Source organism: Mustela putorius, unplaced genomic scaffold (genome assembly GCF_011764305.1).
Source record: "Mustela putorius furo isolate JIRA1106 unplaced genomic scaffold, ASM1176430v1.1 tig00000721_pilon_pilon_pilon, whole genome shotgun sequence".
NCBI lineage: Eukaryota > Metazoa > Chordata > Mammalia > Carnivora > Mustelidae > Mustela > Mustela putorius.
The window spans coordinates 2,368,866-2,382,778 of NW_025421456.1; the positions used below are offsets into that span (position 1 = coordinate 2,368,866).

At 39.7% G+C, this 13,913-nt stretch overlaps 1 protein-coding gene across 4 annotated transcripts in view; it reads right to left on the reverse strand.

The window, feature by feature from the left end:
- TRPC3 (transient receptor potential cation channel subfamily C member 3) overlaps positions 1–13,913 on the reverse strand; it is a 72,505-nt gene that overhangs the window by 39,488 nt on the left and 19,104 nt on the right. For all 4 annotated transcript variants that reach the window (XM_004747979.3, XM_004747977.3, XM_013053928.2 and 1 more), the window contains exons 2-3: positions 12,521–13,292; positions 5,625–5,813 (exon numbers count right to left, since the gene is read on the reverse strand). In XM_004747979.3, the coding sequence (XP_004748036.2) occupies positions 5,625–5,813; positions 12,521–13,292 (961 nt within the window). The remainder of the gene's footprint in view (positions 1–5,624; positions 5,814–12,520; positions 13,293–13,913) is intronic.

Sequence of the window (13,913 nt, forward strand, 5' to 3'; positions counted from 1 at the left end):
TGCTTGACACACAAGAAAATCTCAATCTTTCAATGGAACAAAACTACTGTAGCACAGAGAAGAAACATTTTTTTTTCCCTGCCAAATGACTACCAGATTGTAAACTGAACTGCTAATCAAGACAGGTTAATGGAAAACAATGAGATAATTTTCAACTTAAAAAAACATTCATGTTACACTGTCTTATCATCAAATCAGCCCTTTCAAGAAATATCTTCATGGGACTACTGTTGTACAAAAACATGGTAGGAACACTCTGTTTTTGTTTTTAATGACATGGTTGGAGGCACAGTTCATACCATTTAAAATACTGCTATGAATAAAAGCTGAGTCATTCAACTTCTATTTAAAGCTCTTTGAGTTATGAAATATATGGAAAACTTACATTGTATAAGTTTGTGGGATTTCAAACCGAGTGCAAAGTGTTCTGTTCTTTTTTGGTGCCAGGCAGGAAGCGGGCCAAGAGTCTGCCCAGTGTGAGACTCAGGATGGCACCAGCCAGTACATGCACTCTACCCAAGGTCTCTGTTGCCCACTCTCATTGCATTGTTCAATTTTGGGAATTAGGGAAAGCACACCTTCTTCATACACAATAGGTAACTGTATGTGCATATATTACCGCATGTCTCTTTTCTAGATATTTCTATAGTTTAATCTCACCATGGAGAAAGTAAGAGAACGAAGAGGAAGAACCCAGGAAATCTCTCCCCTTTCTCAATAGCTCAGTTTTCCACATTCGATGGTCCAGCAGCTTCTAGTGTCTTTTACATTTGTCAAGGACTTTCGAAGAATGGACAGAGCTTACTGGGAGCAGTTATTTCTATGCGGGAGAAGGGACTGATATTCATCCTCAAGTTGCACAGAAGACAGAGGCATGGGCAGAATTAAAACTCAGAGCTTTTGGGAGGAAGTAAATAATCTATTATTCTAACTGGAAAATAACTGATATTTTTGCCTTAAAGTTAATCTTCTGTACTCTTTCAAAAAATCAAATTTCATCTTTCACTCTATTCCATTCTTTTTTTTTAGTTAAATTTTTTTCCATTTTATTTTATTTCTTCTCAGTGTTTCAAAATTCATTGTTTATTCCATTCTTTTTTGTAGAATAACATGGGTAACTCTACAAATAGTAATAATATTTACTCTCTTTCCAGTTTTATTATTTATCTTAGAGGCACCCCAGATATGATTGTGGGATGGATAATTGATAACATCCACTCCCTGCCAGAGAACACATTACTGTTTGCTCCTCATCAGTAGCGTAAGATTGCCCATTTCACCAGCAGCATTGAGAATACCTTTTATTCTTTAAAACTTTGAGACAGGAAATATTATTTGTATATTAGGATGCATTTATTTTAGTACCAGAGGGTTTGAAAATTTTAAATATGTTTGCTAGTCATTTGAATTTTCTGTGAGTTGCTCATTCAAGCCCTCTGCTTATTTTTCTGCAAAGCTCTAGAAATTTATCTTAAAAATTTATTTAAGCTTTTTGGACATTAAGAATATCAATCTTTTGTGTGTTAGAATTGAAGACTTATACCTTTTTCACATTGCCCTTTACTTTTTTTGTTTATGATCTTTCTGTGTTCAGAAGTTTTAAATTGTAGGTTGTCAGATTGTTTACCTTTTTGTTATTTCTTTGACTACTTTTGTATTAGAAAGTTCTTTCTCACATAAACAGAAACTCATGTTCATGTTCAGATCACCTGGGTGGCTCAGTCAGCTGGGCACCTGACTCTTGATTTCAGTTCAGGTCATGATCTCAGGGTCATGAGATCAAGCCCCACACGGGGCTCCATGCTGGGTGTGGAGCTTGCTTAGGGTTCTCTCTCCCGCTCTCTCTGACCCTCCCCCACATGTGCACATTGGTGTACACTCTCTCTCTCTTTCTCTCACTGTCTTAAAAAAAATGTTCCGATCTCTCCTCTTCAGGTCTTTCATATTTTCTTTTTTCTTTTTTATTTTTTTTAAAGATTTTTATTTATTTATTTGACAGAGAGAAATCACAAGTAGATGGAGAGGCAGGCAGAGAGAAGAGAGAGGGAAGCAGGCTCCCTGCTGAGCAGAGAGCCCGATGTGGGACTCGATCCCAGGACCCTGAGATCATGACCTGAGCCGAAGGCAGCGGCTTAACCCACTGAGCCACCCAGGCCCCCAGGTCTTTCATATTTTCATTTTCTTGACTAACTGCCACTGAGCTCTGTAAGGCCTGGGTAGAACTCATGGTGTGATTCCTAGGGAAGACCAGAGTTCTAGGGACTGTAAGGTCAGAGAGAAGCTAGTAGTCTCAGAACCAGAGCAGGGGTACTCTTGGGCACGTGGCAGAAGAGACTTCCTGAATCTCTTGTGGGAAACAGCTTACCATTACACAAAACAGGTTTCCTTGGTGGAATTATGAATTGATTTGAATAAATATAAGTTTATTATGTTATCAGGAAGAAAAAAATTCTATCACATATATTTTGAAACCCCAATGCCTCACATGTGGCCTGTTCCTCGAGCCCTCCAATTGGGGAACCCTGAGTCACACGCCCTGAGTCCACCTGCCACTCAGGCGGAAACGGTGCCTTTCAGAGCTGCAGACTACCTTTCAGAATACCTCAGTGTCACAGTGGGTAGGGTTCACGTACCACTGTAACCCAAGAAGTGGTTTCGCTTCAGGACTGGAAATGAGATGAAGGAAAAAGGAAGCACCAGAAGGGATGGGGTATCTTTCCTCCTTGCTAGATGGAGACACATGAATGTTGTGAAGAATGAAGGAAGTCTTTTGGGCTTTTTTGGGCATGCTAGAATAAAGTTTTTATATATACCGAGTGAAACTTCCAAATCAAATACTTGAACTAATACTCCTTTTATAACATAAAACAAACAAACCCACAAACACCTGCAAAACCCTAAATCTCCTTTCAGTTTCAAATATATTATTTTGTTGTTTCCTGGCAGTTATTTGACTGATAGCAAATTTATTATTAATGACGCTTCATATGTTGTAAAGTATACATCGATTTATTGAAGATTAACATGCCAGGAAGACATTCACTGTCTCAAGACAGTTTGGTTAACAGAAGTACATCTATAGATGAACTGTCTCTGTTAATATGACACTTTCAAAGTAATGATAAAGAACCAGTGACAACTGAAATCAATCCTCTCCTCTCAGGCACTAAAGGAAAGAGGCGTGTATTGCAAGATCTGTGAATAGATGGCCAGACAGATTTCTAAAAATGGTTTAATATTAATCTTATTCAAAATTATCTTTTTTCCTTTAATATAGAAAACCTCAACTAGTAAGAATGCTCTAGAGAAAGAAAGAACTGTAAGATTTCACTCATATGTGCAATTTAAGAAACAAAACAAATGAATGGGGGGGGAGAGGCAAACCAGGAAACAGCCTCTTAACTACAGAGAACACAGCGATGGTTACCATCGGGGAGGAAGGTGACAGGATGGATGAAACAGGTGATGGGGATTAAGGAGGGCACTTACAATGAGCACCAGGTGTTGTATGGAAGTGCTGAATCACTATATTGTACACCTGAAACTCACGTTACACTATATGTTAACTGGAATTAAAAAATAAAAACTTAAATTAAAAAAAAGAATCCTCTGCTTGACTTATTTCGCTAAGCATGATACGCTCTAGTTCCATATGATCTCCCTGATATGAGGAAGTGGTGATGCAACATGGGGTCTTAAGTGGGTAGGAGAAGAATCAATGAAACAAGATGGGATTGGGAGGGAGACAAACCATAAGTGACTCTTAATCTCACAAAACAAACTGAGGGTTACTGGGGGGAGGGGGTTTGAGAGAAGGGGGTGGGATTATGGACATTTGGGAGGGTATGTGCTTTGGTGAGTGCTGTGAAGTGTGTAAACCTGGTGATTCACAGACCTGTACCCCTGGGGACTAAAAATATATGTTTATAAAAAATAAAAAATTAAAAAAAAAAAAGAATCCTCTGAAAGGAAGGCAATTGAGCCCATTTACTTTTAAATGGCAACTCCTTGAAAAGTCATTTCACATCAGTATTTACTAGGAATCTTCACATTTCCCCCATCTTATTAAATTGATGGGAGATCTGTCATTAATAGTTGACTAAAACCTTGTGAACACTGTATGTGAAAGTTCTCTGGATTGTGGTAGAATCTGTGTGTGTGTGTGCGCGTGTGCACACGTGCACGCATACAAGGAGAGAAGAGGAAAGAGAGGAAGTTTCCCTCACGCTCACTTTCTGGTAGGGTGCCCACACTTTCCTCCGTTCCACACATCAGCGGCATATGCACAGGCTTCCGTTCTGGCTCTGGTTCCGAGTAAGGTTTCCGGAGGCACAACTTACATAGCCTCGTTCGTCCATCTCTAATAATTCTGTGAGTCTCCTCAGATCCCTTACTAAATTCCTTTCTGCCTAAAATGACTGTAGTCTACTACTGAGGACAGAACCCAACACAATGAACATGAAATCTGTGTTTGATGACGAAAAGCTGAACTTGTTTAAGAGTCATCATTCTGAGAACAAATTTTCATAATGTAGAAATGTTACCAGCTAATACATGTTGAATAGTCCCCATGCACTAGACCTGTGCTAATTACTTTATATGCATTAGCTCTTATAATCTTATAAACTACTGAAAAAGCAGTTGCTTTTGTGGTACCTACGTCATTAACTGAGCAGACTGAGGCTTGGTCTGGCTGGGTGACTTGCCCATGGCCACCCAGGGAATAGGTGGTTAACTGAGGATTTGAACCCCTGCAGGCTGGCTCCCTGCCCTCTTAAGCACCATGCAGGGAGGAGAGAAAATTCAGCTATGCAGAGATTAACCAGTTCTTGAAACTAGATCTAGTCCTGAAAACAGCTTACTTCTTGGTGATTTGTCAGTTTCTCTTAGAGGATAAAAAAATATTGGTTATATAACATATAAATGCTGCTAAGTTATAGATAACTGAGATTTTTATTAAAGTAAAACATCATAACTACAATTTTCATGATTTACAAGCCCTGTACAAGCAGCAAATATATACACTTAACTGTTTACCTGCAATAAACAGTAAAAAAGTAATCATAAATTTTATTTCTGGTATCCACGGCTCTGGACTTAGACACATTATTTAAGCTTGGCAAAACTTGGTTTCCTTGTATATTAGAAATGCCATCATCTATTTCACCTATTTTATAGGTTAAATGGATAATGACATAGGCTAGTCACAAGGATTAACATGACAGCTGTAGCAGTGACTTACAAAAATGTATACAAGTAACATTTTACTATTTTTAATTGCATTGTAAATGAGCAGTCCACAAAGTTCTTTTGTGTATCTTAATCCACTGTAATTGTATTATCTGAGGTAGGAGAGATTATCCTCCATTCACATGAGGAAATTGAAGTTTAAAGAAGTTTTATGACTTATCCAAGGTCTCACAGCAGACAAAAAGTAGACAGGATTACAGAAGCTAGATATCTGACTCACAATTTTACCATATTTTACTTAACGTCCTTCATGACAAAAAAAAAATCTTTTATCAATAACATCTTTATAATTTAAAACATTTTCTCGGGATTATAGCATCGCTGATATTACATGTTTATTCCAAGATGGTGTTGGATAAAAGCAGACCACTCACCTTTTTCACTTCATACTTAATAGCAAGCTTGACACGACTCAGGGAAGCTTTATGCCTGTGTAGCTCTAGAGGCTCTGTGGATTCAAGATCTCCATTCAGAATAGCTTCTACTTCTTCTGAGTCCCGGCAAAGATCCAACACACCCACCACAAAGTCTTTGCATTGCATGGAGAGTTTCCGATAGTCATTCTAAGAACAAGAGTTTTAAAGTTTAATTCAAGGAGTTTGCTTTAATTCAATGGAAAGTGTTTAAAGTTTTGGTGAATTACAAAAAGGGGTTCCTTCTTCTGGTTGGAAGCTACTGTTCCTACATGGACGCAAGGCTTGCTGAGTTAGACACAAGTGGGATTTGCCCCCAGTCCCGATCTCAGCCAGTATCTTCTGCAATGCACCCACTTTGAAAATGGTATGCACATTTGTTCCTGGTTTGTATTAAGAGATGTTGGCTAAATGCTAATGGGCACAGACCCAAGGACCAAAAAGAGCTGCATCTCTCATATAAACAATAGTTTCCTTAGAGCCAAAAGAAAACCATTTCTGTAGTGCAAATTGGTTTAAATGGTAATTTTTCTGAAGTGATGATCTGACATAGAAGACTGACTACACATGAAAATAACTTGTTCAGTTTCCGTTCTCCATTGCCTTGTTGGTGACATAGCTTCTCAAGGTGTAGTCCTACAATCAGCAGCTTCAACAGCACCTGGGCTTGTATTAGAAATGTATTCTCGGATCCCATCTCCGTTGTTCTGACCTAGAAACTGAAGAGAGGGCTCAGTAATCTGTAAACACACTCTCCATGTGTTTATGATACACACTTATGTTTAAGAACGACTGGTTTCTAGTGAATGAAAAGGGATGGACAGGCACCAACAGAGAGAGGAGGTATTTTTCCTTGTTTGTCTGAAGGTTATCATGTCCTGCAGAACTGGAAGGAAAGAAATGTCTGATTATATGTAATTGAATTCTCAGGGGTTGCAGAATATCAATACCTGAGAGAAAATTTCCAGGCCACTGGAACTAACACCTTGCTAAAAATAATCTGTGAATCTTTAATTTCATTAGCATATTTATATAGTGCCATGGACTGGGATAAGGAAGTCACTTGGCAGCCTTCCCTGTTACCTTCTGAATGGAGTTCTATTTCTAGCCCTTTGGTTCCAGTCAAAGTATCAATGACCATCTGTTGGGAAAGTATCTTACTTTCAGAAATCCCAGTTCTACTTCTACGGCTTTCACTAAAATTTTTAAGAAAGTTAACTGGATGATGGTCTGATTTGGCACACTTCAAGAAAACACAGTTCCCCATTTCAATATGGCCTGAGATACTGTACATGTCTAATAACCAAGTAATACCCAGCACAGAAGAATTTCCAGGCTTCCAGAAATCCTACTTAAAACAAAAACATGAAGAATTTTAATTTTTTATTTCTTTATTTTTTTAAAAAGATTTTTATTTATTTGACAGACAGAGATCACAAGTAGGCAGAGAGGCAGGCAGAGAGAGAGGAAGGGAAGCAGGCTCTCTGCTGAGCAGAGAGCCCAATGCAGGGCTTGATCCTAGGACCCTGGGACCATGACCCAAGCCGAAGGCAGAGGCCTTAACCCACTGAGCCACCCAGGCAGCCCTAATTTTTTTCTTTAAATAAATAACTGACTTGATGGCAAAAATCACGTCACTGACTAAACTAAAGAAAAAAGACTGTTTAAAGCTACACAGTCTAGAAGAGTTTCCATTTCAGATATCAGAAATTCAGATATGGAACAGTTACAGTTAATCCTTCTCCCCTCATAAGAGAATAGATAAAATGAATAAAAACCTCAATCTTTGGTTTCCATTCAAGCTGGTACCATGCAACTGATAAAATTAATAAAATGTTCAGCCTCTGGTTTCTATGCAGAATGTCAGTTAAATATCCATCTGCCTTCCATTCCTGAAAGACTAATGAAATATTTTATTATAGCATCCAGAAGAAGTATTAAATTCATGTCTGTTTCCATATAAAGCTCCCCTTTTAATGCAGTTTTTTTAGACGAAATTTCCTCATGGTACTCCTCAGTTCAGACTGTTCTATAAGATTTGGTACAATATAGGATGGCCATTTCTCCATTGATCAGAAAAAAAGAGAGACTATTTCAATGCTTGAAGAAAATGGTAGCCACCTCTGCAGTAACACCTGGAAAATAACTCATTGTTTCAAGAAATCATAATCAGTAAATTGTCTTAAAGAAAGCTGTGTGGTTTGTTCACATCCACGGAAATATCAATCAAGAAACAAAAACTGGCAGTCACACGAATTGCAAAAACAACACTTTGTCTTCGTAACACCGTAAGTGTTTCCGGCAGAAAGAAGTCTGTTGCCCAAGTGCAGAAAATAATCAGTGCTGGAGATAACGGCAATTTTTTTTCTTGCGGTCATGGGATGCCACTTTATCAATATATGTGGAGCTCCCAGGGAAAGAGGGACGGAGACAGCTAGAGAACCTTTTCTCAGTGGCAAAAGGAACTACCTGAAGTCTGCATTGCAGGATGATACTAGCTCTACCACAAGGTTCAGCTGTATCTTATTTCATGACTTGGACCATTTGTCTGGTCTGCATTTTCTAGTAATTTTCTCTTAATTGAGTTTTGCTTAATCATCTTCATTGTGAAACTCTTCTAATACCATGGCTGTCCATGAAGTTACCACAAGGACCTGCTACCTTCCCTATAGAGCAGGAACTCAAAGTCCTGAAGACCTGCTCAAGCCAGGGGATGATGCCTCGTCCTTGTCACAACCTGTCTACAGGTTTTAGCAGATTTATTTTAATGCTTATGGTTTAATCATCATTCTAATCCCTTTTTATCTGTAAGAGAAAAATTGAAATTCAGCTCTAAGGAGGCTTGGTTCGGTCAGATCCTTTCCCTGATAACAAAAGTGGCAGGAGAGTATAGTGGTTAAAAGCACAAATCTAAAGCTAGACTTTCTGGGTTCAAACACTGCTTCTACCATCTATTAGCTGTCTGATCCTGTGGCATTTACTTAGCCTCTCTGATGAGAATATGCCTATACAATATTGCTGCTATGAGGTTTATATGCTATGGCATGATTCGTACACAACAAATACTATAGAATTACCTCAGCGTTATCAGACACAGTGCGTTAGATGGAATATCTAGACCCAGGACCCAAGATGCCTAAATCTAGGCTTAGCAGATTGGGTCCTTGGCTAATAGGCTTTGTGGTCTCAGTTGTAAAATAAGAGGTCTGTACAGCCAGAGGACTCCTAGAATATCTTCCTACTTTATAAAGTGCCATCTTGCTTTTGGATTATGTTTCTTTAACTTTTCCTCACAGCTCTACTGTGATGTAAGTTAAAAATTGCTTTTCTAATTTAAAGATAGGAAACTGAGACACAGGGGAGGTAAATGCCTTCTTCTTTTTTTTTTTTTAAAAAGGGGGGGGCATCATTGACTCAGAATTGAGAAACTTCACTTTGCATTCTCACAGTTTAATAAATGACTAGCTTTCTTACCACTGACATTTGGAGGATTAGACCTGGAGTCCATCCTGCCCAATATTCTGTTTCTCAGAATAGCTTCAGACATCATTTGCACATCCAAACTATTTCTTTAATAACCTGTCACCAGGCTGTCCTCCATTAACTTATCTAAATCTATACCCTAGAATGTTCAACCTTTGGGGGTAATGACCTTCACATGTTTTTGCCATTCCTCAAGGAACTCTGAAAACTACACACTGCCTGAGAACCTTCTTGGATGCAGCTAAGGGATGGCAATTTGAGGCATGAGATGCTAATCTTTCAGGCCATTGATAAGATGAAACAGGTATAGGTGTCTAAAAAGGGAAAAAAAAAATCACTTCCTTTCCACTAGGGACATCTTATTTTTTCATTTCAAGGCTGGTATTTTGAGTGCATCCCCTCTATGGAAATAATATAGTGAACACATGGAATAGGGCAAATTAGGTGACCTGTTTATCTCAGAAATGAGCTTCACTTCCACTGCCCTTTTCAAGCTCAGAGTCTCTGGGTCTGTGCTGTGAAATCACTATTTTCTCAGTCTGTCTACAGCCCTGATGGATGGACAGGAGCATAGGACAAGAGGGCAAAGAGATGAAAGGAATAATAAGGACAGGCGAGAATAGGAAAGAATAGAAACATTTAGTCAGGAGAGAGAGACTTGTCCTTAGAGACTGTAACTGCTGGAGAACCATCTGCGTCCCAGCTCAGAGAGGGTCATGCCACACAAGTGCTTTCCGTATAGTTCAGAAAAAGGAACTGAGAGATTTAGATGACTTTTGCATATCCCTAGATACTTGGGAGCTTTCTGGACTCTTTCTTAAATTCGGTTATGTTTTCTCTCTTTGCCTCTTGTAATATTTTCCCACATTTCAAAGGTTATCAGAGGTGACTCTTCAAGTCAGGGTAAAGGAGGTTCTAAGTAATATCAATCCAGATTTAGCCAGCTTCAGGGGAAAACTGTGAATAACAAATTTTTAAAACTATCGCTTCACTGAGATGACTTCTCTGGGCAGAATTGCAAACATCATCATCTTTTATAAATTATTAAAGCATAATATTAGAAAATATTCCCTTTTGTAGACTCTTATAGATTTTTAATATATTATTAAGCAAATGCAAAAAAAAGGGCTTGAGTGACATTTGAAATAGTGGCAAATAAATTCAGAATTATATTACTAGGTCAAAACAGCGATATTTAGAACTTTTTTTACTTCAATGCTTTTCTATTCTCTCTGAACAGAATTTGAAGTTTTCAATTTGCTCAGAGACAACTCAGAGCAACGGCTTAAAAATAAATAAATAAATAATTCATTTTGAGTCCAAGAAAATACATCTTTTCAAATATCACATGATGATTCTCTTCAACGAGAGTAAATAAAAGGTGATATTTATTTTTTCTTTGTATTTTTCCACATTTTTACAATAAATATGTGTAGCTCTTACATCAGAAAAAATTTTAATATAATAACCAAGTTATGCTAAGTCCAGATCTCTATCAGAACAAGATGAAGGTTGATGAATATCTAGGTGATCTGGTGTGTAGGGAAAGGGAAACAAAAAACGTGCAAAACTTTCCTGCCATTTTTTTCATGATTTTGGTTTTTTAAAAATTTTTTAAGATTTATATAATTTTTAAATATTTTATTTATTTATTTGACAGACAGATCACAAGTAGGCAGAGAGGCAGGTAGAGAGGAGGAAGCAGGCTCCCTGCTGAACAGAAATGCAGGGCTCGATCCCAAGATCCTGGGATCATGACCCAAGCTGAAAGGAGAGGCTTTAACTCACTGAGCCACCCAGGCACCCCATGATTTTGTTTTTAAAAAGACCATTTTTCTAGAGCAGGTTTAGGTTCAAAATAAAATTAAAAGGAAGGTACATAGAGTTTCCATATATGCCCTGCCCCAAAACGTGTACATCTTCCATCATTGACCTCTCTCACCAGAGTGGTACATTTCTTACAACTGATGGGCCTTCACTGACACATCATAATCATTCAAAGTCCATAGTTCACATTAGGGATCTCTCTTGGTGTAAATTCTGTGGGTTCAGATAAATGTATAACATGTACCCATCATTATAATGTCATAGAGTATTTTGAGTGCCCTAAAAATCTTCTGTGCTCCACTGATTTATCTCCCACCCCCATTCACTCCTAGCAATACTGATCTTGTTAATTTCTCCATAGTTTTGCCTTTTCCAGAATGTCAGATAGTTGGAATCATATAGTATGTAGCCTTTTCAGATTGGGTTCTTTCACTTAGTCATATGCATGTAAGGTTCCTCCATGTCTTTTCATGGCTTAGTAGCTCATTTCATTGTTTCATACCATTTTTTTGCAATCCCTTAACCTGAATTATATTGCTAGTTGCATTTGCGCAAATCTCACTTAAGTATGAAAAACTGTAATAAGGTCTGAAAGACAGAATAATCACTCTTTCTGTGATCTGACACCACAACACTAAAAAGCAGATTAACTCAGTATCCAGAAAATAATTTAAGGAATTGATGTCTACAATAATCTTCTTAGGTGGACAACAGGAGACAAGAACCTACTGAAAAAACAGTCTGACTTTCACCAGAACCATGAAATCTCCTTTTGCCCCAGATTTAATAGGTAGAACCAACCAAAATACATACGAGGATGTAGCAACTGAATAAAAGATAAAAATGTTCCATCATTCGTGTATAAATTTTATTTAAAAAATACTACTACTTGTGGACTAGAAATGATGTTCAGGGAAAAAAAGTTCATTTATTTAAAAAAAAATCCATTAAAACAAAACAATTTGCTATCCTTGTATTTCTGTGTTGACCCAGTGTCTATGACTCACCACTCTGAATATAATTTGTGGATTTCAGGGAGAAGCATTTTTGTCATATTAATAAAATGACTTTAATTGTATTTCATGTTAGTCTTTTGACTTTCTATTTAAAGGGCTATAGAGATGTTTGGGCCAATAAACACTTCGTGCAAAACTAAATACCCTTCTGTGTTGTGTGCCACCATACCACTAACTACAGAAGAGGAAGAAGAATTTGGGAGGCAAAAAGTCACACCTAATCCCTCCTTTAAACAAAAGGGGTGGGGATGCAAGGGGCGGTCTTGCATTCTACTTAATGCTCATCCACACAGAACAGCCCCATAACTATAGCTCTCTGATTCAGTATACACCCAAGCCCAAAGCGAATTTATCACAGCACCATGCCGAGAGGGGGAAATCATCGAATCATTTCTGAACGACATTTCCAATCCCTCAATATTTTGAATCCGCTGGGCAAAACTGATTCCAGAGCAAACTTTGGAAGGCACCAGGCGGCGGCAGAAAAGCGAATGAACGTGCAAGGTAGCCGGGGTGGAGCGCGGAGCTTACCTTGAACTCCTTCTCTATGTTGGCTAGCTTGGCCAGCTCGTTGCTGAGCTCCAGGGCGGTGAGCACCGGGTCCTCGCTAGACAAGGACAGGTACGCGGGGCTTGCCAGCCCCTTGTAGGCATTGATCCTCGAGCGTGAGTGGCTGAAAGAGTCGTGCCTCTGCTTCTCCATGCAGTCTCCGCACTTGCAGAAATAGTCGTGCGGCCGCTCGATCCTGGCGCCCTTCATCAGCAGCATGTGTACCACCTCGTACTTCTGGCAGTGCGCCGCCAGGATGATGGGCGTGATGTCGGGCGAGAAGCGTGTGCCGTCCTCGTCGTAGGCGTAGAAGTCGTCGTCCTGGAGCTCCTGCTCACAGGGACTCAGGGTCAAGCGCTTGCTGGCCGCGAAGCCGGGGTGGTTCAGGATGGCTTCCACGATGCGCACGTAGCCCTTGCTGATGGCAAGCAGCAGTGCGTCGCCGATTCGCGCCAGGTTCTCCTTCTTGAGCAGCAGCTCCGTCACCTCCAGGTGCTCGTTGCCCACAGCCAGCTGCAGCGCGTTCTGGCCCATGTAGTCCACGCAGTTGACGTTCAGCGTCTTGGACTCCTCCAGCATCTTGCGCACCACAGGGATGTTGCCATACTCCGCAGCGTCCAGAAAGCGCTCCTCCTCGGCGGTAAGGCTCGTGCCCCGGTCATTGAACATGAAAGCCGGGCCCCGGACTGCCTGGCGCCGGCCCTTCTCCCGCATCACCGTCTTGCGCCTCAGAGATGGGCTTCCCTCCATGGACCTAATCAGCAGCAATGAAAAACAACTGTAGACTGTTAGGGCGTATTGCTTCCTCCCACAGATCCAGACCTTCCTAAGTAGGCAACACCTACAGCCGACCTGCGGGCCCGTGGGCAGCTGGTTAGTTGCTAAACAAGGCACCTGAAATTAACACCTGTACCTAATATGGACTGCTTGGGCCCAGAGAGAAGCCTATAGCCTATCAGAACGAGGGTTCCTGTTCAAAAGAAAAAGGCATTTGGAAGAAATAATAATATAAATAATGTCCAGACATCCATGCTTCCCTTGTGGCTCTGGTAAAGATGGAACTCACTGGACCTCATATAAATAACCATACTAGTCTTAAAAGTCTTGAAAATAGAGGTCTGGCAGGTCCTTGGCACCAAAGCACTAGGATTTGAGGCTAAAGAAAGCAAATTTTTCAGGAATTAGGACAGAAGAATCCTCTCAAGTCATTGCACATTTTTAACTAAGTAAAATAATTGATGGGGGCAGGGGTGGGGAGCCTAGGATTTAGGCCAAGGATCTTTCAGGATCTTACCTTTGTTATCATTTTCTCTTAAGGGTATCTTGCCTCTGCCCCCACCCCCCCCCCAAAAAAAACCCAACTTACTTTGTTGAA